The 24,128-nt window shown below is 50.5% G+C and overlaps 12 protein-coding genes across 12 annotated transcripts; 5 read left to right on the forward strand and 7 right to left on the reverse strand.

Moving 5' to 3' along the window:
* Positions 1 to 6: 6 nt before the first annotated feature.
* Positions 7 to 1,188, forward strand: ALTATR162_LOCUS7268 (uncharacterized protein; the record flags this gene model as incomplete). Its single annotated transcript, XM_043314896.1, has 1 exon — positions 7 to 1,188. One exon carries the CDS (start codon positions 7 to 9, stop codon positions 1,186 to 1,188), a length of 1,182 nt encoding a protein of 393 aa, XP_043170831.1.
* Positions 1,189 to 2,120: 932 nt separating this feature from the next.
* ALTATR162_LOCUS7269 (uncharacterized protein) lies at positions 2,121 to 3,859 on the reverse strand (the record flags this gene model as incomplete). The annotated part of the gene is made up of 5 exons (XM_043314897.1): positions 2,121 to 2,646; positions 2,702 to 2,903; positions 2,993 to 3,618; positions 3,666 to 3,764; positions 3,819 to 3,859. The coding sequence occupies 5 exons, from the start codon at positions 3,857 to 3,859 to the stop codon at positions 2,121 to 2,123; spliced, it is 1,494 nt and encodes a 497-aa protein (XP_043170832.1).
* A 554-nt stretch (positions 3,860 to 4,413) lies between these two features.
* ALTATR162_LOCUS7270 (uncharacterized protein) lies at positions 4,414 to 6,242 on the forward strand (the record flags this gene model as incomplete). Its single annotated transcript, XM_043314898.1, has 4 exons — positions 4,414 to 4,474; positions 4,524 to 4,824; positions 4,872 to 6,000; positions 6,048 to 6,242. 4 exons carry the CDS (start codon positions 4,414 to 4,416, stop codon positions 6,240 to 6,242), a joined length of 1,686 nt encoding a protein of 561 aa, XP_043170833.1.
* A 214-nt stretch (positions 6,243 to 6,456) lies between these two features.
* On the reverse strand, positions 6,457 to 8,383 carry ALTATR162_LOCUS7271 (uncharacterized protein; the record flags this gene model as incomplete). Its single annotated transcript, XM_043314899.1, has 2 exons — positions 6,457 to 7,602; positions 7,655 to 8,383. 2 exons carry the CDS (start codon positions 8,381 to 8,383, stop codon positions 6,457 to 6,459), a joined length of 1,875 nt encoding a protein of 624 aa, XP_043170834.1.
* An 885-nt stretch (positions 8,384 to 9,268) lies between these two features.
* On the forward strand, positions 9,269 to 9,693 carry ALTATR162_LOCUS7272 (uncharacterized protein; the record flags this gene model as incomplete). Its single annotated transcript, XM_043314900.1, has 2 exons — positions 9,269 to 9,490; positions 9,550 to 9,693. The coding sequence occupies 2 exons, from the start codon at positions 9,269 to 9,271 to the stop codon at positions 9,691 to 9,693; spliced, it is 366 nt and encodes a 121-aa protein (XP_043170835.1).
* Positions 9,694 to 9,746: 53 nt separating this feature from the next.
* Positions 9,747 to 12,029, reverse strand: ALTATR162_LOCUS7273 (uncharacterized protein; the record flags this gene model as incomplete). Its single annotated transcript, XM_043314901.1, has 1 exon — positions 9,747 to 12,029. One exon carries the CDS (start codon positions 12,027 to 12,029, stop codon positions 9,747 to 9,749), a length of 2,283 nt encoding a protein of 760 aa, XP_043170836.1.
* An 803-nt stretch (positions 12,030 to 12,832) lies between these two features.
* On the forward strand, positions 12,833 to 13,278 carry ALTATR162_LOCUS7274 (uncharacterized protein; the record flags this gene model as incomplete). The annotated part of the gene is made up of 2 exons (XM_043314902.1): positions 12,833 to 12,848; positions 12,905 to 13,278. The coding sequence occupies 2 exons, from the start codon at positions 12,833 to 12,835 to the stop codon at positions 13,276 to 13,278; spliced, it is 390 nt and encodes a 129-aa protein (XP_043170837.1).
* An 827-nt stretch (positions 13,279 to 14,105) lies between these two features.
* Positions 14,106 to 15,766, reverse strand: ALTATR162_LOCUS7275 (uncharacterized protein; the record flags this gene model as incomplete). The annotated part of the gene is made up of 2 exons (XM_043314903.1): positions 14,106 to 15,556; positions 15,607 to 15,766. The coding sequence occupies 2 exons, from the start codon at positions 15,764 to 15,766 to the stop codon at positions 14,106 to 14,108; spliced, it is 1,611 nt and encodes a 536-aa protein (XP_043170838.1).
* Positions 15,767 to 17,411: 1,645 nt separating this feature from the next.
* On the reverse strand, positions 17,412 to 18,962 carry ALTATR162_LOCUS7276 (uncharacterized protein; the record flags this gene model as incomplete). The annotated part of the gene is made up of 2 exons (XM_043314904.1): positions 17,412 to 18,581; positions 18,636 to 18,962. The coding sequence occupies 2 exons, from the start codon at positions 18,960 to 18,962 to the stop codon at positions 17,412 to 17,414; spliced, it is 1,497 nt and encodes a 498-aa protein (XP_043170839.1).
* A 772-nt stretch (positions 18,963 to 19,734) lies between these two features.
* Positions 19,735 to 21,073, reverse strand: ALTATR162_LOCUS7277 (uncharacterized protein; the record flags this gene model as incomplete). The annotated part of the gene is made up of 6 exons (XM_043314905.1): positions 19,735 to 19,909; positions 19,964 to 20,198; positions 20,247 to 20,374; positions 20,544 to 20,776; positions 20,828 to 20,835; positions 20,890 to 21,073. The coding sequence occupies 6 exons, from the start codon at positions 21,071 to 21,073 to the stop codon at positions 19,735 to 19,737; spliced, it is 963 nt and encodes a 320-aa protein (XP_043170840.1).
* A 519-nt stretch (positions 21,074 to 21,592) lies between these two features.
* ALTATR162_LOCUS7278 (uncharacterized protein) lies at positions 21,593 to 22,206 on the reverse strand (the record flags this gene model as incomplete). Its single annotated transcript, XM_043314906.1, has 6 exons — positions 21,593 to 21,757; positions 21,820 to 21,920; positions 21,971 to 21,979; positions 22,032 to 22,065; positions 22,117 to 22,155; positions 22,204 to 22,206. 6 exons carry the CDS (start codon positions 22,204 to 22,206, stop codon positions 21,593 to 21,595), a joined length of 351 nt encoding a protein of 116 aa, XP_043170841.1.
* Positions 22,207 to 22,384: 178 nt separating this feature from the next.
* ALTATR162_LOCUS7279 (uncharacterized protein) lies at positions 22,385 to 22,698 on the forward strand (the record flags this gene model as incomplete). Its single annotated transcript, XM_043314907.1, has 2 exons — positions 22,385 to 22,480; positions 22,531 to 22,698. 2 exons carry the CDS (start codon positions 22,385 to 22,387, stop codon positions 22,696 to 22,698), a joined length of 264 nt encoding a protein of 87 aa, XP_043170842.1.
* Between the last annotated feature and the right edge of the window lie 1,430 nt (positions 22,699 to 24,128).

Genomic DNA, 24,128 nt, shown 5'->3' on the forward strand with positions numbered 1-24,128 from the left:
CGTCAGATGAGTGTCAGCTTCATAGGCAGTTGTCTGCCACCATCAAGCAGTCTACCACCTATTCGTTCGCTGCTGTCGGCATCTGAAGATCAGGTTTTCGCCGCACTCAAGAATCTGCAGGTACTGTACTGTCCTGTACGCCTTCCGACTGCCATCGCACACACGACATCAAAACGAGAGCACACTTCCATTGCATCACCACCAGAACCCGCGGATTCTGGTTACGCGTCTCAAGACGAAGGCGAAGATGATGATAGCGAAGCCACGCCCGAAGAGGTGACAGCAGCTCTCCGCGCCGACCCGTTCGAGCGCACTTTTACCACTCAATGGCTGAACTCGCTTCTTGCGCGCTCAGAAGAGATGGAAATCGATGATGAAGTGCGAGAAAGACTTGTAGATGATGCGGGCTTCATTCTTTCGAGCCTGTTTGAGTCTACTGACGACAAGGAAGAGGCCCTGACGCGAGATTTCTCTTTCCTCACATCCACTGGAGTGCCCATTCAGGTTACCCTAAATGACGCGCCACTATCGAGTACAGACCACACGGCCGTCGGACTTCAGTCTTGGGGTGCAAGCATCATACTTAGTGGCATGATGTGCGCAGATCCAGAGCGATTTGGAATGGGCCAAGATAGTGCTGCGGACAGGCGGGAGATCATCGAGCTCGGTGCTGGCACAGGGCTTGTGAGTTTGGCAGTCGCAAAACTACTTCCTGCGATTGGTGTCGCACCTGGCAGAATCACAGCGACTGATTATCATCCGGCTGTTCTGGAGAATTGTACCGTGAACATCGAGACCAACTTTCCTTCCAGTTCCTATGACACGCCGCCTGTTGAGACCGCGATACTGGACTGGGCCCAACCTCCTGCACCCATGGAATCGACATCCGATCTCCTCATCGCCTCAGATGTTGTCTACGCTCCTGAGCACGCCGCCTGGCTCCGTGACTGTGCAGCCCACCTCCTTGCTCCAAACGGAGCTTTCTGGCTAATGGTCACGGTGCGCAAAACTGGAAAGTTTGAAGGTATTCCCGATACTGTTGAAGCGGCTTTCGTCCCTGAGTTGTGTCCAAAGAGAGATGATGGCTTGACATTCCAGATACTGGAGACAGAGTTCGTGGAGAAGAGGAAGAGTATTGGACGAGGTGATGAGAGTGGATATAATCTTTATAGAATTGGATGGGCATAGATCAAGACAAATTATAGACTAGACAGCGCAAGTGGCTGGGCAGGCGTTGATTAGCGCTCATAGATACAAGATTTTATGATTTAAAGACTTTGTAGATTAGAAGACCCTCATAATAAGCAACCCTGTTCTTGTTTATGCACCAAGTTTTGGCCCATGATCAAACACTCACCTGGCTCCATATCTCTCTTGCACAAGTTTGTCCGCCTCTCATCAACCGTCCGTAAGATACCTACCAACGTCGATTCAGACGTCCACACCCTGTCATTGCCTCCCATGGCGGCTCAGTGAATGGCTTTAGTGATGGTGCCAGCTCCTCAATCGCTTTGGAAGCATCAGGCGTTTTGAGCGTAATCTACGTCAAATCTCGCCTACGACTCAGGAAGCAAGTTCAAGCAATCCCCCAAAGCTTTGATGATCAGCTTCCAGTAGCCAAGATGGAAACTTGTCGCAGTCATGAATTTGCTAGTTTTCTCGGTATCTGTCTGGATTCCTATCTTTTTCCTACCGGCTGTCCGTGCTTCCATTTCCAGCTGTGTCACCTGGATTCCTACTACGTCGATGAGTTTTCGCAATAGGTCTTGTTTCATAATCAGCAGCTGTTCAGCATCTTCCATCGGGCCACGGATCAAGAATGCAAGGCGGGACCAGTGGTATGTTCGCTGAAGCATCCCCATGCCCTACGCTACGACTGAAAGAGTGAGGACGCTGAAGTAAGCAGAAACTTTAGTGGGTTGAGAGAGGGGGTCAGGATGAAATTTTCGTTTGGCGACGACATATAGTGACTAGATGGTTGTTGCTGGGCCTTGAATGACATTGAAGAGTAGTATTGCACCGGCGAATCAGATGCCTGCACAATCGTTTAATAACAGAGCATCCGAAGTTTGCGTTCACGGGTTGGGAAGCTATTACATTGAGATTTGCGACATGAATCTCTAGACCTTAACTGATTCAATCTTCATATCACCTTTCTTCCCGTTGCCCTCAAATTCCGCATTCGGCGAACTCACTCTAGCATTTCCAAACTTCCTGATAGGCACACCTTCGAGAAACAGTTCGTCGATCTCCTCCAGCGTCTTACCACTGCATTCAGGAATAGAAAACCACGTGAAAAGCACCGCGCCCGCTGCCGTAGCCCCGAAAATGAACCCAACCTTGCTTCCCAGCCCGGCATACGGCTCGTTGAGTAGGTAGGGGATGGAAAAAGAAACAGCGAATTGGATGGCAATGTTGAAGACGGAGCCGAGTGCATAAGTTGTATCACGGAGGCGCTGAGTTGGGATTTCCGCGGCCACGACGTGCGAAAGAGGTGCCCAGCCGAGTTGGAAGCCGACGCCGAAGACGGTTACCATGCTTACGATAGCAGCTTTGATTGAGTAGGAAGGACTGGCGACTGTTCCGAGACCTCCCATGGTCATGAGTCCACTGCATTGAATGATTGCGCCAACGAACATCAGGGGTCTAATGATATTGTATTAGTAGATGGTAATAGCGGAGGAGGTGGCCTACAACTTACACCCGGCCAGTCTTGTCCGTTGCGAGCTGGGATATGAAAACAAATACGATGCTCACGGCAGTATTGATGGAGGTCATGGTGAACGGATTGATGACACCTATGCTCTTGATGAAGATGGCGCCGTAGACGGAAACGAAGTTCTGCCCTGTCAGCTGCAGGAAGATGTTTACACCCAAGACGATGAGTGTGCGTTTTAGATTGGCTATAATTCTCGTCAGTCTTTGTTGAACCACGAGTTCCCTGCAAAAATGACACCACATAGGCGTCGTACTGCTTTTTGGTAACACTTACTTCCTTGGAATAGCTCAATAAACCTTCCCTTCTCAACGGTCACATTCAATGTGCTCTGGAATCCGCGATATTCTTGTTGAATCTCTTCTTCGGTGAACTTGCCCTGGCGCAATAAGTGCAAGTTTTTAATAGCTTCTTCAGGTCTATCCTTTTGCAGCAGCCACCGTGGACTTTCGGGTATGTACCACACAGTGCATAGCATAATGGCCGGGATGATGAACAGTATGCCAAGTGGAATGCGCCAGGACCTGTCATCGTTGATATCGCCAGTGCCTCGGCATATCAGTGACGCAATGAGCTGACCGATAAGCAGCGCAGACTGATATGTACCGACGGTGGCACCTCGTACCGGTGCTGGGACAAGCTCGGACTGTGTTACGGGTACAAGCGCCAGTTCCATACCGATATATACGTACGATATGATACGCCCGACTACCATCTGCCATTTGTTCGTCATCGTGGTTATGCAGATGGTCGCGCCCAGGATGGCCCAGAAGCACATCACCATGAAGCACCTCTTTCGTCCGATCTTAGCGCTGAGGATGTTGCCCGTGACAAGACCGAAGGCGAAGCCGACGTAGGTAAGACTGCTCAATAGGGAGAGATAGTATGTCTCGAGCTCGTAGCTTCTCTTTATTAGTATGCCATATAGGGAGTTGTTTGAAGCACATACGTTTGAGTTTTCGCATTGAATACACCAAACTTACGAGCGAATGGTGACATTGCCTGGGTGTTGTTGAACACGCCTTGGTCGAGGCCAAAATTGATCTGACTGAGAGCAATAATTCCAACAGATTATGTGAGTCGACCATTGAAACATCGTAACATCTTCATGAAGACGCCATCTTTGCCCTCGGTGGCCTGCATGCTAACGAGATACCAAACGTCGAACTCGAGTGTAGTCGACAACAATTAAAGAATGATCAGAACTGCAGAATCAGTGTCGCAGCACCGCAGAGAAATACTTGTACAGTGAGTGCGCACGTCTAAGGGATATCGCAGGTGTCGTTACTCGGTGGCAGGCGTTGGCGACAGAGTGGACTAGGATGGCATTATCGGGACACTCACCATTGCCCCAGGTCTCGCAGTATCATCTGGGGAAAGAAATTGACACAAAAGGAAAGTCAAAGTTTGTGTTCCGATCGACACGAGTCAACAGCTATCAGAGGATGACGGGGATGGACGGGGATGAAAACCACGCTAGCGGATTCGAGGGTCATTGACGGGGAAGAACGGAGATGTGCAGCTCGGCGCCCCAACAGGCTAGGGCCTACAACATCTGGGCTGCATGGTCGCGCGTCAACTCCAGCGTGAAGTCTGGGCTCAATCTTCGAACAATGACCAACGATGTTCTTGATATCTTTTAATCGTGTGGTCGCCCATCCAGAGCGCGTCCACGAATGCTCCGCACCGCATCGACCATGGGTTCCATGCCAGCACAGAAGCGCCCAAACTTCCTCATTGTCGTTGCAGATGATCTAGGTTTGTGTAAATCTAGGGATCTCATGTACACAGCATTGACATATCCTAGGATACAGCGATATCTCGCCCTTTGGCGGCGAGATCAATACGCCCAACCTTCAGAAGGTCGCGGAAACAGGAGTCCGCTTGACAAACTTTCATACGGCATCAGCATGCTCACCAACAAGGTCAATGTTGCTGTCAGGCACCGACAACCATATCGCAGGCCTTGGACAGCTGATGGAACATATGGCGGTCAAGCAGAACTACGAAGGAAAACCTGGCTATGAAGGCTACCTCAACTTCCGTGTTGCTGCGTTGAGTGAGATCTTACAAGATGCCGGATACCGTACGATCATGAGTGGGAAGTGGTAAGTCTGATAAATGCGCCAGGCGACGACAATGGCTCACTACACAGGCATCTCGGTCTTACCAAAGAGACATCTCCTCATGCGCGCGGTTTTGACGATTCGTTCGTGTTCCTTTCCGGTTGTGGTAACCACTACAACTGGGAACCGCAACTGGACAATCCCAAGGATGCTGTCTTCACCCCAATGTACGCAGACAAATTTTGGATGCGCAACGACAAGTATCTCAACCGAACAGACCCGAGCGACGTTCCTGCAGACTTCTATTCAACGACTTCATTCACCGACGAATTAATAAACTACCTCAACGACCGAAAAGACGAAGAGAAGCCGTTCTTTGCTTACCTGCCTTTTACAGCGCCTCACTGGCCTTTACAAGCGCCCCGCAGTCTGATCGAGAAGTACAAGGGAAGGTACAATGACGGCCCGGATGCGCTCCGCAGTGAGCGACTTCAGAAGTTGATCGACTTGGGTATCGTTAAGTCCGACGTAGATGCCGCACCTATGCCTAGGGATGACTGGAATATGATGAGCGCACAAGAACGCGCTAAGTCCGCGCGGAAAATGGAGGTGTACGCTGCTATGGTTGAATCTATCGACGAGAACATTGGTCGGGTAGTAGAACACCTTGAGGAGAGCGGCGAGCTAGACAATACTTTCATACTATTCATGTCCGACAATGGTGCCGAGGGCGCAATGCTCGAGGCTCTTCCACTAATGGGTACCGTGGGCACAGTCAACAAGATCATCGACAAGTACTATGATAATAGTTTAGAGAATATGGGCGCTAGTAACAGCTTCGTATGGTACGGCTCCGAGTGGGCGTCGGCGTCAATGGCACCTTCGAGAGGCTTCAAAACTTGGATTACAGAGGGTGGTATACGGTGTCCATGCCTGATACGATACCCTCCGTCGCACGATGGTGGCAAGTCTTTGCCGACTGGTTCGTTCACAGAATCTTTCTGTACGGTCATGGATATTCTGCCAACGGTATTGGATCTGGCTGGTGTCAAGCCACCGGGTAGCAATTTTAGGGGTCGGGAAGTGGTGCCGGTAAGAGGCGCTACATGGGTACCTCACTTAGAGGGTAGCCAACCCGGTTTCCATGACGAGAACGAAGAGATCACTGGTTGGGAGCTGTTCGGTCTTCGGGCAATTCGAAAGGGGCCTTGGAAAGCTGTGAGTACAGAATAATTAGCTCACAGAGATGTACTGACCATCTTCAGTTGTGGATGACGGCGCCTCGCGGCCGAGAGCAATGGGAACTATACAATGTTGCAGAGGATCCAGGAGAGATACATGACTTGGCGGAGGAGGAACCGAAAAAGCTCGGGGAGATGGTCGCGCACTGGGAAACATATTACGCTGAGACTGGCATGTTCGATTGTGGCCACGAGTTCGGATATGTCAATTACTGCTAGAAAGCCAGAATTGAATACGAAGAAGCTCATTCTCTCTATATTGCGCTTGGGCAAGCTGGTATTGGATCAGCCGTGATATTGTCGATTAGTCACTTGGAAGTGTCGCATGCAGGATCATGTTATGCGGGAAGCCCTCAAGCTTTAGTCGAGGCGATATCGCAGAAGGCTGGGGTAATACCAACGTACATCAGAAGCCCTCTTTGCTGCCATAATTCTAAGCTTGGTATGTAGGCGTAGTTGCACGAGGGCAAACTACAGTGTAAAGCCGCTCCAGAGTTATGCGCAGTCTCCAAATGTCGGCGGACTGGACTTCCCACTTTCGCAAAGTTGAGATGGACATGACAATGAGCGAATCCCAATTCGCTGGTGGAAGAACGTCGACGTCGCCTTTGATCACTACACTTAGTAGTAGAAGTGCCGAGGTGAAGGATAGTCGGCAGACGAACCAAGTCCCACCATGCCGGTTATGCTGGTCGTAGTGAACGATGCTTTCCGCACACACAGTAACGAGTTCCCGGGCGCAGGCCAATATTTGAGGCGTCAAGGCTTGTTGAGAGGGACGGTGAAGGGCATAGTATAGCACGGGCCGGAGTATATAGCCCCGCCACGAGGAGAAGCGACCCTTCAGAAAGAATGCAAGCTCATTGTCCGGGTTTCCGTCGGGATCGAATCGGACTGACGGCGGGAGGTGCGAGTGCCACAACTGGATATGTTCTTCCGAATCTTCGCATTGGCGTACTAGCGATCCAATGTGATTGAGCCAGTAGCTCTCGCCCTTACGGTAGAGGGTAAATATAGTGTCGGTTATTGTGCGCCGAATGGAAATCTCAGCTAGATAAAATGCCCAGCTTCGTTCCTTGGACCCAGGGTCTTGCTCGTTGAATGCAGAGGCACTATCACTTTTCGCCTCAAAGGTTGAAGGCGAGGGAAACATGGAGTCGATTCGTGTAAAGATCTCTATGCCACTGGATCTGAAAGGGAGTTCAGGTAGCAATTCGTGTTCGGCTTTGTAAACAGACCAGAATACGCGCTGCACGAGTTCGTTTGACCGCACGGTACGACTCTTGGAGCGTAAGGTGTTTGTCTGGCGCCTCAAGTACGCCTGCAAGCGAGTAGAGGCCTGTTGGATATAGAACCATGCTTGAAGAGGGTTTAGTGCATACTTTTCGTATACCGATGCGAAGAAAAGGCAGTGGATGTCCACCAAGGACCACCCAAGGAGACCGAACCGTTGCTTAGCAGCAAAGTAATAGGCTTGAGCAGATACAGCATCCTCGGTCACTGAATCTGCAGACGAATGGTAGTCGAGATCGCCGCGTTCCCAAGGTGCGGTATAACAAGCGAGGGCGCTTGCAACTAACTATACGGTCGATCAGTCTGAGCCCAAATTTGACATGTGATCATCTACATACGACAAGACATGAAGGTCCATCCCATTCCAAGCCGCACTCAGCAACATGCTCAGCGTATCGGATAAGCTGCACCTCATCAAGCATCGGATTCCTAGGATGTACGTGGTCCAAAAACTTGCGGCAAAGCGGCAACAATTGATCAGTCCGAACACCCAAACCAGCAACTTGGGCATCCAAACAAGTCTCACTCGGTGATATAGACATGTCGTCCTCAAGCACCACTGAGTTGTCACACTCCAAGACGAATGATTCGATAGCGACATCGTTCGGGTCAACCACGCTGTGGAAGATAGGCCATGCTAGGACCTTCTCGCATCGCGTATGTGTAAATGGCGAAGCTAAGTTTGCTAACGGATCTAGAGTGGTGTTTTGCGAAGCTGCAGTGATGGGCGTAGCTGGTCGTTGTGTTTGTGGCGTTGAGGTGCTGTAGTGGGGCTCGGCGATATTCGAAGCGGTCTGTCTTACATCTGATAATAGGTCTTTTAGCTCATCCAGACGTTGAAGTATTTCCTTCTCAGCGGGTGTGCTCGCAATCTCGTCGGTTGCCACGCCCCAGATGCATTGTGCTTGGTGATGTTCACAAAAGCTACAAACAGGCTTAACACCGTCACATTTGGTCTTACGAAGTCGACAAAACTGACAAGCGATAGGTGCGCGTTTCCGTGGTGCCAGCTTGTCAGTAGTCGCTTTGCGTCGATTCGTTGCAGAAGCTGCTGTCGGTGCTGGCATTGCGATGCGGGGAAGAGCGGAGATAGAAGAAACGTGAGGAGTTCAGCCCATTTGAACCCTAGCAATAGTTTTACATCTTGCAGGAGGCTGTCACGACTCTACGCATACAAGTATGTGGTAGTTGACAGAATTGAGGAGGTGGGGAGAGGTTTAGCGCGTTCCCTGGCCATCACATTTGAGTAGACCTCGGGAATGGGCATGACGCCATTGCTAGCGTCCCGTGAGCAGAGGACGCGCATACGCGTCGCGTTTCTCATTACAACAGGGCAAAAGTGTGCCTACATGGTTTCGCAACCACAAGTCTCTGAATTTGGTCATATGTGGGATGGTGGCCCTTGATGTAGCTAGGCTGGCAGTTTGCTGATTGACAGTTCGTTGATAGTTTTAGTCGAAGAGACGTCCTCATTAGACCATCGCAAAAATTTTGCGCTCTTTATCAAAGATAGGACTTCTCAAAACAAACGATGGACATATTTCGTATGATCGGTGCGTAGTTACGTCCAGTTTCTAATGTCCAGAGGTACCAACCTATGCACCACTCGATATGGGGCCTGTGTCAGTCTAGGCTCAAAAGTCTACACCATTTTATATTGCAGAGCGCTAGTTGTTTTTATACCGCATCATGCGATAGAACAGTCCGCTGCTTTTAACAGCAGACTAGAAATGCCATGTTCATGAGGTGTGTCGCAAGCACCGATCGCCCCGTCTCGCACATTGCCCCGGTTGGGACAGTATCATTAATCATGCCATGTTAACGGACCTTTACGGACGAACCACCACCATAGATATAATGCCCTCAGGATATTTTCCAGGAAACTCCACCAAGTCCTTCCAGTCCTCTCCGCAACTCTTTTTCATCGTCGACTCTGACCCACTGAGTCCACAATGTCCCAGCAGCCATACACCGGGCCTGGCGCCTCAGTTCACATCAAGGTAACTGTTGCGCCCGAATCAGTTCCCAAGTTCTTCTCCTTGATTAAGCCCGCGTATGATGCTGCAACTGCGGAGCCAGAATGCATCTTCTTCGAGATATATCAGAATCCTGCCATACCGGGAGAGATCAAGTATGTCGAGAATTGGAACCAAAGTGTGGAATGGCTGCGAAATGTACGTGTTGCTAGAAACTGAGTGAGTACGTGGGTTCGAGTTTAACAATGGCTTTTCAGGTACAATTTCACAAGCCATACTATAAGCCATACTTCGAGGAATCGGAGGCGTTGTTTATCAAACCAAAGAAGTTTGAGATCTGGGAGCGTATGCCGGGGAACGATTGGGTTACTGTGAAGAACGAGATGACGGATAAAGCCTGATCGGACGCTGTACCGCAGTGCCATACCGGACGTTAGTCGCTGAACGCCTTGTCCTAGACGTCGGTCCCTCTCTTCCTCTTCCTTCTCCCATTGCTTATCGAAGAATCCCCCGACTGTTGGTGTTTAGTGATTCCCGCCAGGGGAAAGACACAGGTTTCCATTGCTTCGCCTCCCGCATACCAAACTCCGTTCACCCACCCGTAGCTGTACAGAAAACTACCTCGCTCTTGCCATGTCCCTTGATGCTCCAAGTCGGATGTTACGCCGACTTCCAAGCTTGCCAATCGTTCTTTGTTATACAAGTTGCGTCCCTTATCCCAGCTCGTGAAAACCCTTGCGGAAATAGGCTCTCCGTCAGCTCTCAAGTCAAGTGAATTCTCAGTTCTCCAACCGTCCGGCTCCGGCTTGATGAAGATTGCAGCGGGTTCCGTATTTGGGGGCGCTGAAACTAGTCGCGCAAAGCGGAGCTCTTGGTCGTTGCGAAGAGCTTGATAGATTGCGAACAACATATCTAATACATATGGTGCGGACGGTGGTACGTCCTTCGATCGCGGCGGGCGTCGATCGAGCACTAAGTGTCTGCGCATATGACTAGCGAGCTTACTGCCTGGCCACAGCCCCTCCAGCTTCTGGATGATCAAACCCAACGCTATATGTGCATTCTTGTCGAGCTTCCAACCCCGAGATACAGGACCTCGACCCGAGTCCGACAAAGCACCTCTATCTGATTCAGTGAGGCGAAGGGTGCTGTGCTGATCTGCTCGATCCTCCAATCGCTCACGGGAAAATAGGTCGAAAAGAAAGCCTTTTGTCTCAAGACCACGGGAGGTAATAGTTGGTGATTTGAGACGACAGCGATCGACAAAGCTCTGCTGGCGTCTCAGGTTAGGGATCGTAAAATGGTGTCGACACGCCATTAGATACGAGCGCAAAGTGTACCGCATCAGATTGCTCTCGTTGGGCGGATGCAGGCAGTCAACCTGTTTCCGTGACGTACTCATCAAGATCTCCCCATTCATTAGTATAAGTGCGAGTAAAGCTACCGAGAGGCTGTATTTTCCTGGCTCATGTATGGGAGATCCTTTAGCAATGTTTATTCGCTTAGTGAACCTCAAAGCGTTTGCGAGGATGGCAATCCTGTCCTCCTCATACTTTAACAGCCGGTTGCAAATGTCTTCCAGTACGCTGTTGGTAGTATTCAGAAAAGCTAGAACCCTCGAGTCACTCGTTTGCCCTTCAAGCTCGCCGCCCCCGGTATCATCATCGATGCCCTCGCTCCGAGACTGCACTGGATACTCGTTCTCGGGCGGTATGTAGATCTTGTTGCAGATATTATACTGTTTGAGCTTTCCTAGTATCTCGGTATTGGGCCATTGTTGTTGTTCCTCAGGGCAAGCCATGCAGAACATGGTCACGTTCTGTCGGAGATCCTTAAGGTTGATCTGCAGTTCCCCAACGATATCACCAAAGTCATAGTCGCAATCTATGCGAATTTCTTCAGGACATGGTATGAGCAATGTCATCCTGTCTGAAGCCAAGTGGTCTTCCTGAAAAATCCAGCCACGTGACCAGCGAGGATCACTGAGGATGCGGAGAATAAGCATATGTACTGCCGTTACGTCGACTTCGGATCTTAGTTTGGGAGTATCTTTATTCTTAGGATCGACAAAGAGGTGGCCATGAAGCAGCTTTGATAGAAGGTCGACTTCGTGTTGGTGTGCAAGCTCCACAGTGAGTAACCCAACCGACAAGTTGCTGTCACCATAGACTACATCCATGATTTGAACACCATGTTCCTGGTCGTCTGGCCACATATGCTCGTCTCCTGGCATTTGGTATATGCACTCCTTATCGATCCATAGCCTCGATACTTGGGTGCTCTGCGCAAACCGAATCACCCGATCCATGTAGAGGTCTGGAAAACTACTCTTGTGAGACTTCGCACCTGGCCTCTTGATCCGGTAGTCGAAGACAGGCGGCTTGGGGTCATCGTAAAGAACCTCGTGTTTAAGCTCAGTCCACTTCCAGGAGACAGCAATATATGGATTTTCGCCGTCGTCGTCTTCGCGCTCCGTGACAGATATTTCGCGCGACGGTACCTTTCGATCATGCAACGGGTCGCGGGCCTTGGCTAGAGCGAAGCGGCGATCTTGCTTCTTTTTCTCCACCTGCAAGTCTGGTACTTTTGATATATCCAGAAAGCGAAGATTTGACACCCATTCTTCGGCCTTTTGCCGATCAGCTTTGATGTGTTGGATCTCTAGCAACTGCTTGCGGAAAGCGGCGATATCGCCATCAAAGATTTCGCCGAACGTTTCGTTAAGGTCATTCTTCATAGTGTTGGTAAGTGTGGTAGAGTATTGTGGCTGAACTTGAGCATGTGGAATGATGCGATGAGACGAAAAGGGAAACGCGCCAAGGTGAAACGCGTCGTAGCGCGTCCTCACGTGGGGAGCTTAGCACGGTTGCGAATTCTAAGAATTCTAGACGAGACACCTGCCCGTAAAGATGGTATAAAGTGTCATTATTTTTAAGAGAATGTATTATAATTCCTGGTCGTTGACGCCGGGGACATGTCGGTTCTACATTCAATGATGCGGAAGCGTTCAAGTCAATTACATACACATACCGCGATGCATGGTCAGTCGCCTGCTTTCCTCACATGCGAACATTGTAGTCGCAAGTTCAGCCCTTAGTGAAGAAACATATAGGTGCAACGACGCACAAGGAAGTAAGGCACTGCGAGTACCTTCTGGTTACCTCGTGAGATCCTGCCATTGTCTTCCCCTGCTACGGATGATTAAACCTAATAGTAAATTGAGGCAAGAGATGCGAGTCCTGCCAAAAGAGTTAGCGTTACGATCCATCCACGTGCTCAGTCGCAAAGCGGTTATGCCTCGGCATGATCGTTTCAGGGTCTTGGCCCGCTCATTCACATGCTTCCCCGGATTCACAGCGAAGCTGCATACATCATCATTGCTGTCACGAGCTTCCGAACGCAGTTATATACCCCAGAATCCTCGCCATCCGCGGTCTAAATTTCACAAACATCCTTTATCAAGGTACTATCACCATCAGTCCTTACCTTCGTGAACGAGCACCTTCGACCGCATTATCGCCTTAGCAACATACAGCCACGATGTCTCTCAAGAACGGTACGCGCATTTCTAGTCCTCGAAGCGACAGAGCACTTCAACTGACACATGACTAGACGACTTCCCCTCCTCGGCCGCGTTCGACGAAATCTCGCGCTCGCTTTCCGCTTCCGACGCCGACCGCAAAGACGCCATCAAGCAAGCCAAGGCAATCTTCGCCTTCACACTCAAGAACAAAGCCGGAACACAAGAAACATGGTACATTGATCTCAAGGAGACCGGTACCGTCGGAAAGGGCGCTGCGCCAGAAGGCAAGAAGGCTACCGCCACGCTAGTGCTGAGTGATGAGGAGTTTGGGAAGCTGGTGCAGGGCAAGGGAAATGCACAGCAGATGTTTATGAGTGGGAAATTGAAGGTTAAAGGGAACGTCATGGCTGCAACCCGCCTAGAGCCCGTCTTCAAGAAGGTACAGACACAGGCTAAGTTGTAGATGTGGAATGAACGCAGGTCATGAGAATATACCCAAAGACACAGAACACAATCTTCAATGCATGTGTGCGACATTACTACGACCACATATCTATTATTGAGCTTAGCCACCCTAATATCTTGATCTACTCTCGACTGAGTATCCCTCTCTTCCTTCTAATGCTCCTACTATGGCTTCCCAGAATGCTTAGATGTTTCCCGCGAGGTCTTCTCTATCATGAAGGTCAACGCCTTAGCTATTAGCGTCCTTCCATAGCTCGTTGCTACAGTTTATTCTTCTGTGTACCTCAATCTATGCATTCTGTATACAACAATGGTACAGCTTTGTCTGCGAATACGCTGAAGCTTGCGAATTACCTACTGGGCACACTGACGCGGTAATCCAACCCAAGGTTTGGGGCAAGGGTATCATCCTTTCGGAGTATACATCATTATCACACTGCACACCAGAAGACGTACGTAGTCCAGCAAGAAAAACACCGGCTGAAAGGACAGAAGGAGATTGTCATTCAAAGATCGTCAAGGTATACTATGCTGCTCGTATCGTCGTGATTATATACACAAACATGATTTTAAAGGTATAGTCGTAAGGGGCGTAAGAACGTAGAAGTCGTAATGAGCGCAAGGAAGACGTAATAAGGAAAGTACGAAAAGAGGGGACAGGCCATTACCCAAACCAAAACGAGAACAAAGAAAGGAAAAGGAAAAGGGAAGCGAACGCCAGAAACCGTGCCCGAGGGGTATCAACCGCGATGTGCCACAGCAAACTCCCCAGTACCCAGACCACAAGTATCATACACCCGTAACGTTTGAACAAGAATGTGCAGCTCACCTCACCATGACAGGCGAACTTCCCTTCCACCCCGAAAGATGCAGAAACCTTTTTCCCCCACCCCAAAAGCTATCCTTCTTCGACTGCCTCGGTCTACCCAACCACCTGCTCAGTGCATGTTCCCTCCTCTCCTTCCCACTCACCTCCTCAATCGCCTGTTCAACCTCCTCAAGCAACGGGCCCATGACTCTCGGCTCAGCATCAACAGGTGAAAGCATGATAGGAACGTCCATAACCTCTTCTTGGTACTGCTTCCATCTATCGCTACCGGTGATGGTGGTCAGAGGTTCGAGAGCGAGATCCCAATCTCCTTCGCGCAGTTTGACGTCTTCGAAATTGAATTCGCGCAGGCTGCGCTTGTGCTTTGTGATGAAGTCGCTGATTTGCGCAGAGTCCATGAGCCCATTCTCTAGTTCCATGACGCGGAGGCGGGGGAACTTGAGGGGACGTGGACCGTGAGTCTGGCCGCGGAGGGAAGGGTGTGTGGATTCCTCTTGGCTGGGAAGCATGCAGGGTTCGCGATCCAAGGACAAGGGAGAGGGTCCGCGCTCGCCTTTCCAGCGGAAGAAGAGGCGAGTTAGGCCGCGGGAGAGGGTTGAGAGGTAGGCGTGTAAGATGCGTAGGTGTTCTACGGATTGGGCGCGTGTACGTGAGGAGCTTGAGGTGAAGGGTATGCTTTCCATGCAGATTGAGAGGCGACGGATTTGGCCCCAGCGCTTGGCTGAGGAAGGTGTGCTGCCGAAGCCGTGCATGGGATGAAGGTACAAGAGGCCGCCAGGGTGGATGGGATGAAGGGACAGGGCAGAGAGACTATATAATGGGGCACGCTCAATGGCAATACGGATAGAGATGAGCGCGTAGTCGACTACACCTCGTCGGTGTCGAAGTGAGCCAGTAGATCCGGGACACGAGACCTTGAGGTGTGTGAGGTTGATCAGTTCGGAGAAGGCAGCGCAAAAGGCAGGGACATTCGTCGCGGCATGAAACAGCGGCGGATATTGCTTGATGAGTAGGTCTTGCATCTCCCAGCTCCCATACTTGGGCGCTTTATCCTTGGCTGGACCATGTTGCGGTATTTGAACTTGCGGCTCGTAGATGAACTGCTTCTCTGTGCCAGTGCAAGGGTCAATGATGGGTGGTAAGCAGGTGTCTGGACCATGTGGCATGTGAAAGGTGAAAGTCTTGACGTGACGGCCTATCCTTGATAGCGCTTCGAGACGCGCAGGTTTCGAGAAAGTAGAGGTCTTGAAGGTTACGGTCATTTTTTCAAAGAGTCGAGGCGCAGCTTTTGACGAAAAGTCATGACACACGAGGCGGAAGTTAGAGAGTTCCTCGGACTCCATGTGGTCCAGTACGTTGTCGCGACAAGCATCGTTTAGCCAAAAGCGCAGGAAGACTGAGCTTGTGGAAAGGACCAAGTTGCAGATGGAACCATTGGAACGAATTGCTTCGTCGCGTCAGTAGGAATGCAGCGCGCATTGCGATGGAGCAACTTACATCTTCCATCTACAGTCGTCGCAGGCGTCAATGGGATCTCTCCAAACAGTAGCTTGGAGCTTGCGCGCGACACTGTTGTCGCAGCGCTGGCATAGCTGTTCTGGCTCTCACCCGAATGCGAGCGCTTCAGTGGCGGTGGCGATGATCGCTGTGAGTACATGTCGTGATGGTGGCGTTCGTCGCATACAATGATGTTGGGTTCGTAAAAGGGCGTTTATTCTTCAAGGTATCAATCTCGTAGTAAATCTCAAGTAAACCGTAAAAGTCGTTTCAAACATCCAGCATTCGAAAGAGAAAAGGGAACCTCAGGAAACAAAAATCCAACGGGAACAGCCACGGCCTCATAGCCAGCCGTATTTACCACAGCGTGGTGCATGGTCGCAAAGCGGGGCCCAACGCTACTACACGTGAGCTGCAAGTGTGAGTCAAACATCGTTCCCCTAGATGCCAACGAGCCCGCCACGGGATTCCAAACTCTTGACTCGAAGCAGCCGAAGAATTGATCAAAAAACACGACCATCTCGCGGTGCGAGGACGTGTATATATGGTGTTGGACGCGACGATTCGACCAAGTGGTCAAGTGGGGCTGCAGCCTGGAGCCGGCTTGAAACGTTTCACCCTTTTTGGCCAACCGGATGTTAGCATGCACGGGATAGTGTATGCGGCTCTTGCAGTAGTCTTGCATCGTGTCTGCACCTTGGTCTTGGAAGTTGTGGCTGGACACACACGACTGGCGGTCAGCACTCCGTCGCGTGCAGGGCTGTTGATCATCCCGTAACTCAGGCACGACGCGTCTGTTAGTGCGCATAGTGGGCTTCGATCGTTGCTCTGGTGAGTCGCGATTCGAGGGTCACAACAACAACAAATGCCGTGGTTGCATTGGTGCCGGCTATGCGCGTCTATTTTGAAGGTGAAATGTCTGTTTTGGATCAAGGTTATCGATTGCTAGCCGGAGGGCGCGTGCCATGTGGCGTGGTGACTAGGGCAATGTCAACACCATGCAAGTATCACGAACACATGGGCGTCGCGTCAGATTTACCACAAAATTAGGCAGACCTCACATCAACAACAACATAACTTTACTAAGTCGTCGCGAGCCCAACTGAATGCAACGCACCACGACCGCGTAAATGCCTCACTTGCCTCACTTGCTTGGCCAGCATGGCTGGCATGGCTTGCATAGTGCCATTCTGCCGCTCTACACCGATGTGCCGTGTAGCTTCACCGGTCATACTGTATGCCCCGCACTTGGATACCACCCTGTCAAAGGAATGCACTCTGGATGTCCACATGTTTCGAACAACTGCATGAAACATGATAGTGATTGGATGTTGAAAGTTGAAGAGAAGCCTGTGACGTGCTCTATGCTATGGCATGTTGTTTCAGTTCGCTCCTCCATACTTCCAGAAAATGCATTAGTAAGTGTGACTATTGGATAGAAAGAGATCGACCTCATCTTCAAAACTGCTGCATCCTCCCAACTCCAGTTGCAGCACGCGTGCTCTTTTGGCCGTTTGTTGCGGCCCAAAACTCCTCGTTGGTCGCATACCCCCCGCCTAGACTCGCTCACTAACAGTCCGCCTCGCCAGTTCTCGACGTGTTTAGAGTGCTGATCCGCCGCGTAGCTCCATCTGTTTGCATTCGCCAAGAATCTCGTTTCTCTCCATCTTCTAACTACAATGCACCCTAAAGATATTCGCCATATTTTATGTCGACATGTTGACAAACATGTAGTCTACATCCTTGGGGGAACATGATCGCTAGGATATAATTCATAGAAACGAATTTCTTTGTAGCATAGACCCTCATCGTCTCTTCTCATCAGAGAATCTTGGTGCACCTTCGGGTACAGGAGGAGGCTGGTAACTGCCTCTGTACCCGTTGATCGGAGGAAGGTCCTGTCCAATCGCGTCCTCGTAGCTTGGTGGGGCGTCGTCATACGCAGGAGCATGCTGAGGTTGTACTGGCTGTCCAGAGAACGCGTTGACACTGTCAAAGCCTCCATGCGTTGGTGTCGTTGGAGTGTGAGGACGGGGGGCCGCTTGGGGTGGCGGGGCAAGAGTGGCGGGCTTTTCTGAATTGAAACCAGCTTCTAAAAGCGCTTTGGGTGGAGCAATGCCTGAATAAACCTTGACTGGTAGTCTAAGTGGTAAAACGATGAGCTGATCTTCGCCGTGCTTGTAGCCTCCATAGCCAATGCCAACACGTATCTCCAGCTCGTAGAAACGCGCGAGGTTGCAGGCTGTAAAGCTAGGTGATACAGTGTTGGGCACCGGCTTTCCAGACCAATACTCGGGATTGATAGGTACTTCCGTGTCTATAGGGTCTGAGGGACTTCCAATCGGGATGGCCATGTTACTGAAGGAGCACAGTATCCAACTGTTCGACTCTGTACGCGACACTTCGTGCGCACGCACCTTGGTGTATCCTATCAACTCAATCTGGAGCATCTGTAGGTAGATGTTCTTTGTACGCGCGCTAACATTCTTCACGAGTAGTCTCAGTGGTAGGTCTTGGTTGCTGGTGAGGATTGCAGGATTGGGCAACCGCGCATCAATAGCTACCCGAGGTGGTACATTGCCTGATGTTGGCGATGGTGGAGTACTTCCCGCCGAGTTCTTTCTATCGAAGAAGCTCAGCCTTTTGCCCGCAGCCACGCTCGGCGCATTTTCCAGGAACTCATGTTGTCGCCTCGCATATGCCTCTCCATCTGTCTTGTCTGGTCTCGGAGGTTCGATTGGGAGGAAAGTGAAGTTTGCTATAGCTCTCGGGTTCTCCTTGAAGAACTGCGGCCTATTCACTGTGACTTTGACATAGTATCGTATCTCCGCCTCGCCCGGAAAACCACTCAGTGTAGGAGGGAGTGTTGCCTTTACGTGTTGTGTTGGTGTTTTTGCAAATTCGGGTATCGCATTTGAGAAGGAAACGTTGGAGATGGGGTTGTTTGTTTGTTGACATTGCGTGTTCAGAGGGAGCTGCAACCCCGGTTAGCTCTGCGTGGAGTTATTTACAGGTGTTGCACGTCCTACCTTGAATTGGAACGGATACTCAAAGGACCCAGCGTTGATGGTATAGGCCGCTCTCGAATTCTGGGCGACATCTTCGGGGCGCACATTTGTCGGCCATACAACTTGTGTTTTGTACAAGAACTTGTGTACTTCTAGGACTGGTCTCTGCTTATCTGGCCTGTTTGGGTGTATGGGTGCCAGTAGCCTTGTCCTGCTCTCGCCCTCGAGCTTTACAACAATGCTGCTAATGTTGGTCGGATTTGGCACCCGCAGAAAGACCCTGCCTTGTATGACATCGAGATTGGTGTAGTGCTCGTGGGGATGCTCAAGCACTATGTTGACGATCATTCTGGAGGCTCGCGTTTAGAATTAGTGGCTGGTATTTGGTTTCCAGGTCACACCTAGGTAAACGGGTAGTCGCGAAGCTTGTAAAGGCGAGTCGACATTTAATCAAGGATTAAGGCTGCAACTGGGGAGTAAAAGTACAATTTAGCGCATGAAGTCTGTCGGTATTGCAGCGGCTAAGCCAGGAGAACGCGTGTCATGTCGTGAGAGTGTTTGTGGTGCGCAGCCCGCGGGGTTCTCCATCAGGCCAGGGTCTAACAACGTCATAACCAGATGCGCTCAAGATCGACCGCCAGAACCATCTTTTTGCCCAATTCTGATGAGATATTTGACATTGTCCCATTGTATCTAGCTTTTCTTTTGCATCTCTACTTAATTATGAGTGTGCATATTGAGCATGCCGTGTACTCAATTCGGACAGTTTGCCGAACACAGCCACAGCCATAGCCGCACTTCCGGGCTGAAGCAAGCTCCTGTCTTACATGAGCATCGGGTGACTGGGCGCACCCTTCCTCACGTGAGGCTGATTGAATGATACCCTTCATATATAGTGCGAGTCCGATTCCGATCACGACACAAGCTACAAATGCTCTGACGTTGGACTTATCCGACCTAGAAGGCTTCGATACTTGCGGCCTATTGCCACAGGATCCAATGAAACTACAGATTTTCTTTAGCTAGCATGTCTGGAAATCATGTCAGTAATTGGCCACTAGGTAGTTTGAAGGACAGCCACTGACCGCAGATGTCAAGATAAAATGCGATGGCATTGAAGCTATACAGCATCAGCTTTGACTTGACCTAGACCAGGAATGATGACTTCATACTTGCGCTTGCTACCCGTAAGTTCCCAGAAGAACCACTTGAGACGGTTTGTCCAATTGATCAGGTCGAGATGGCTTACACCGATCAAAGTGCCTTTGTAGTCGCCCCATCGACTGGAATAGACGCTATTGAGGTGATCAGTCGACAACGAGTACATAGAAAGCTAGTCATTTGCATACCTGACCAGCCCATCATTCACACCCTCTTTCGGTTTGATGATGCTATGCGAAGGTGCGAAAACCGACCAACGAGTCGGTTCGAGAGACGCGCCGTACGAGTAGTACTTGACGTCAGGTATGTCCGGTGTCTTAGGATTAAAGCTGTTCTGCATGTACTCTTGTGTGAGTTGTGAGAAAGCGCCAGTCTCAAAGCCAAAATACTCCATAACGCTGTAGACGCGCTTGATTCGACGGGCTTGACATAGGTTAGTAAGACTCGCTCAAGGGTTTGCCACTGACGTACGACCGATCGTCTTAAACATGTAGTCTGCAAAAGCAGAGCCCCTGTGTGGAGTGGCTATGGTGGTCAAGGAGAGTATCTTGAAGTCAGTCGGTCGGAGTTGGCTAATCATGTAACGTGAATCGAGGCCTCTACACAAAATTAGTAAAGCCATCCTGCTCAGGTGCAAACGATTATTACCCCTAAACAAATGTCAGTCGCTATGTGTTGCACCATGTTAGCGTACTTCGTACCATGCTATGCCTGCAACCCATTAGCGACGTGCCAGCCAGTATGTCTCAGTCCAGTCTTCCGACTCACGCAATAATGTTGACCTGTTTCCCTTTTGCCTTGAGTGCAATACTCTCAGCCAGTTTTGCAGACCGCGCCTCGATGCTTCCACTAGGCGGAACTGCAGCCACGATGACTTCGATGCCTTTGTGTGCCAACGCATCTGTTATGCCGCGCCAGTAATGTATGCCCGGTATGAACTGCCCGGCAAGTCGTAGTTCATCGAAGCCTAGTAGCCCGTGGGCAAGGACAATGGTGTGTTTCTACGAGTGTCAGGGGGATGCGGTTTGAAAAGAAGTACGGCGCGCGCATACAGGTGTATCTGCAGAGAGTTAGCTATTGCCATGAGTTGGATATGAATGTAACATGGATGTACCATATTTCTCGCGCATCACGGCAAACTCATCTATGATCTCGCGACCAAAGTCGGAGATGCGCGGGTCTTCCTTGCGCCATTGCGAGCTACTGAATTGACGAGTCGCGTATATTGGTGAGATTATGTATGGCGTGGTTCTATACGCAGACGAGCGAGTCGTCACTCGAGCACAGGTTCGTATCATTGGGTGCAGCGCATTGTGTTGCGGTTTGAAGCGAGTCTCAAACTACGAAGTTCCAGAGCGGTGACGTAGGTCTGACCTCGGGAAGCTAACGACGAACGTGGACCAGGGTCCGCAACGAGAGATGCAGATGCATGTGATGGATTAACATGTGAGCCACAATTGTAGCGTGTGAGAGGAAGAAGTCACACATGCGATACAACATGCACAGTATGAGGGAACACATCTGGAACCCAATGGTGTCTACTGTTCAAAGGGTGCTGTTGAGGTCTGCATGCATTTGAAGAACGTATACTGAATTGACTGGCAAAGCCTCTGAGAAGTGTGCATGCTGAATTTGATTACCTTTACCGTTCTCGCGGTAAATCGTCTGATGATTGCATGTTTGAGGTGGTAGATCGACCTTGACTGTCTTGGGTCCCACAAAGCTCATGTACAAGGAACGCTCTTCGCTACATGTCTCTTCTGTAGCATCCCACTCATCTGACTCTGTTCTACATCTAAGCTCCCCGTGTTGATGCTCTAATCCTGTTTGCCCGGTGGCTTGGGGTGCGCATTTACGACGGCCTCGATAAGTTGGTCGACAACCTTGCTACCGGACTTGTTGCCGATCTCGTCAATCTCCTTGACCTTGGCATCTGTGTCCTTCTTCGCGTCCTCTTCAGCCTTCTGGTTGCCTGAGCTGTGCTGCGCCATAGTCAGCCTTGCACGTTCGTTACGCATATAGAACATCATGTCCACCAACGCACCTCCTTCTCGAACTTCTGGTACTCGGACTCTTTCTCTTTCCTGTAGTCCTCAATCTCCTTCTGTGCTTCGCTTCGGGCGTCCTTTACTCGCTTGGTACGGTCTGGGTAGGTTAGATCGCTGCTTTGGCTGGGCATATAGGGCGTTGTTTACATTCTCTTGCTGTTCAACAGTTAGCACTCGCGCCCAAACGGCGGCCTGTACCACGAAATACCTTGCTGGACGATCTTCTGAGCTTCGCGCTCGGCCTGTGTGCTATGTAAGCTATGCGGAGGTTAAAGTGGGCTGCGCTGCCTTACGTCGAGCAGGGTCTGGATACCCGCGGAGTTTTGGGCGGACTGCAACTGTCAGCGATAATTCCGGTCTAAAGCTTCATGCAAACTCACCATCTTGAGTTTGGTATCGTGGGGGTGTTGGCTATCACAGGGTAGAGTTGCGGAGAGGCATGATGCGGCCGTAGACTTGGCGGCAGGTGCTCTAGGGTCCAAGCTCCTTTCCGCAGAGTTCCCGCTCCAACTTTACACAAGGCTCTGTTACCTACCTCGACATTACTTCACGGTTCCCACCATGTCTCGAGCGTCTCAGATCACATTGGCGACTACGTGTGTCACCGCGATTGGTACCGTAGCATTCGTGCACTGGTCGCAAAAGGCCGATAAAGCAGTGAGTACTTGAAACTGACATGGTTAAGAAAAATATCTAACATATACCAGGCAATGCATATGGGCGTCATTCGCGATTTCGAGCAGCAGCGAGTCAAGCGCGAGCGACAGGCCGACTTCGAGATGCAGAGAGAACTTGAGAAGGAATACCTGAAATACCAGACAGTATCGGATGGAGGCCCCGCTGAACCACCACAACAAGGTGGCATAGGACGATGATACCCCGAGTAAATCGCATCTGCTGCGCAAAGGCCGGCGACCAATAAACACATTGCCTCGCCAGCCTTGCTGCCCGCAGTTACGGTCACGAAGCATCAGACCCGCCACATGCTCTGGCTGCGCCTCCCGTTGAACCCAGACCAAGGGACCGGCGTATACACAGCCTCGCGAGCACCGACGGCTCGAGACCCGGTTGCTCGATTAGGATGTGGAGTAAACAACATGTCGGGCTACGCGAACGAATCAGCAACAATCGTGTTGAAGTTTTCTAGAGTGAGGGTTAGTCATATCGAACAGCCAAGTCGCTTCGACGCACAACAAGAAGCTATGCGAAAGAAAAACGGTCAACGGAAGAAAGAAGTAAGATGGTACGACCAAATATCCAACAATCACAAAGCATCGTTTACTCTTTAGGCGCCGTGCATCGTAGCATGATCATGCTCCGTCACAGTTGCCAAGACCTCCATGCCGGTCCCTGTTGTCAATTCTGCCACGATGCTACCTATTATCCATTATCGGGTCGTGCCAACAAAGCACCAAGTGTTTCGAGATCGAGACATACAACATACAATATCCATTATTATTTGCGCCCAACACTGCATGCAGTCACGCATACACCTAAGATTGCGCTCTTGGCGTTTGTTTGTTTCCGCTCCATACGCCCAGTACGGCCCGAGCACATGTGCGCACCAATGACAATATTCCATAGTAGTGATTCATAACGATTACAATGCCTCCTGCTAGCAAACTACATCGAGGCGCAATCGGATATTCGGCCGAGCTTGCTCTGCTGGTTTGTTGGTTCCTCATCTTGTGATGCGTTTGGCCACACATCTGGTTCGGGAAGTCTTCTAGTGTCTTGGCAGATCAGCAACCATGAGGTCATTTTCCCTGAGTAAATGGATGCGCTTGATTGTTTTCTACGTCATGAACATTGGATACTGAAGAATCTCCGAGGAGTGGCTAGTTGTGGTCGAGTGTGAGAAGGTATCCAACTTGTGCCTGGGAACTTGTGCAGCATTGCGCCTGTTCCAGCAGATTAACGGCGCCTTTGCGGCACCTGCTCACCGTCGCCCAAAAGAATAGCACAGTTCAGCCACAAAGGTCCATGACATTTAGCCTACAGATTGGTCAGATTGCCGGCAGCTTGCCAGGCACCCAATTCAAATTACGAGGTTAACCTTAGCTGGTAGGGTGGCGGGTCACAACCGTCCAAGCTTTCCTTTGCCCCAGGCTTTCTTTCATGACGCAGGGCAGTGCAACCCATGTTTCTGACCGGCACAACCTTAAAGACCCGCGCTTGCCTTTTCACAAAGTCGTACATTAATCCTACCCTTATACCTAGCAACCCGTTACAAATCACAGAGCAAACTTTTGACGTTCTGCTTTCTCTTACCACACTACCACTACAACATTCCTGTAGCTTCATC

This window comes from Alternaria atra (genome assembly GCF_907166805.1).
Source record: "Alternaria atra isolate CS162 genome assembly, contig: 28, whole genome shotgun sequence".
NCBI classification, from domain to species: Eukaryota; Fungi; Ascomycota; class Dothideomycetes; order Pleosporales; family Pleosporaceae; genus Alternaria; species Alternaria atra.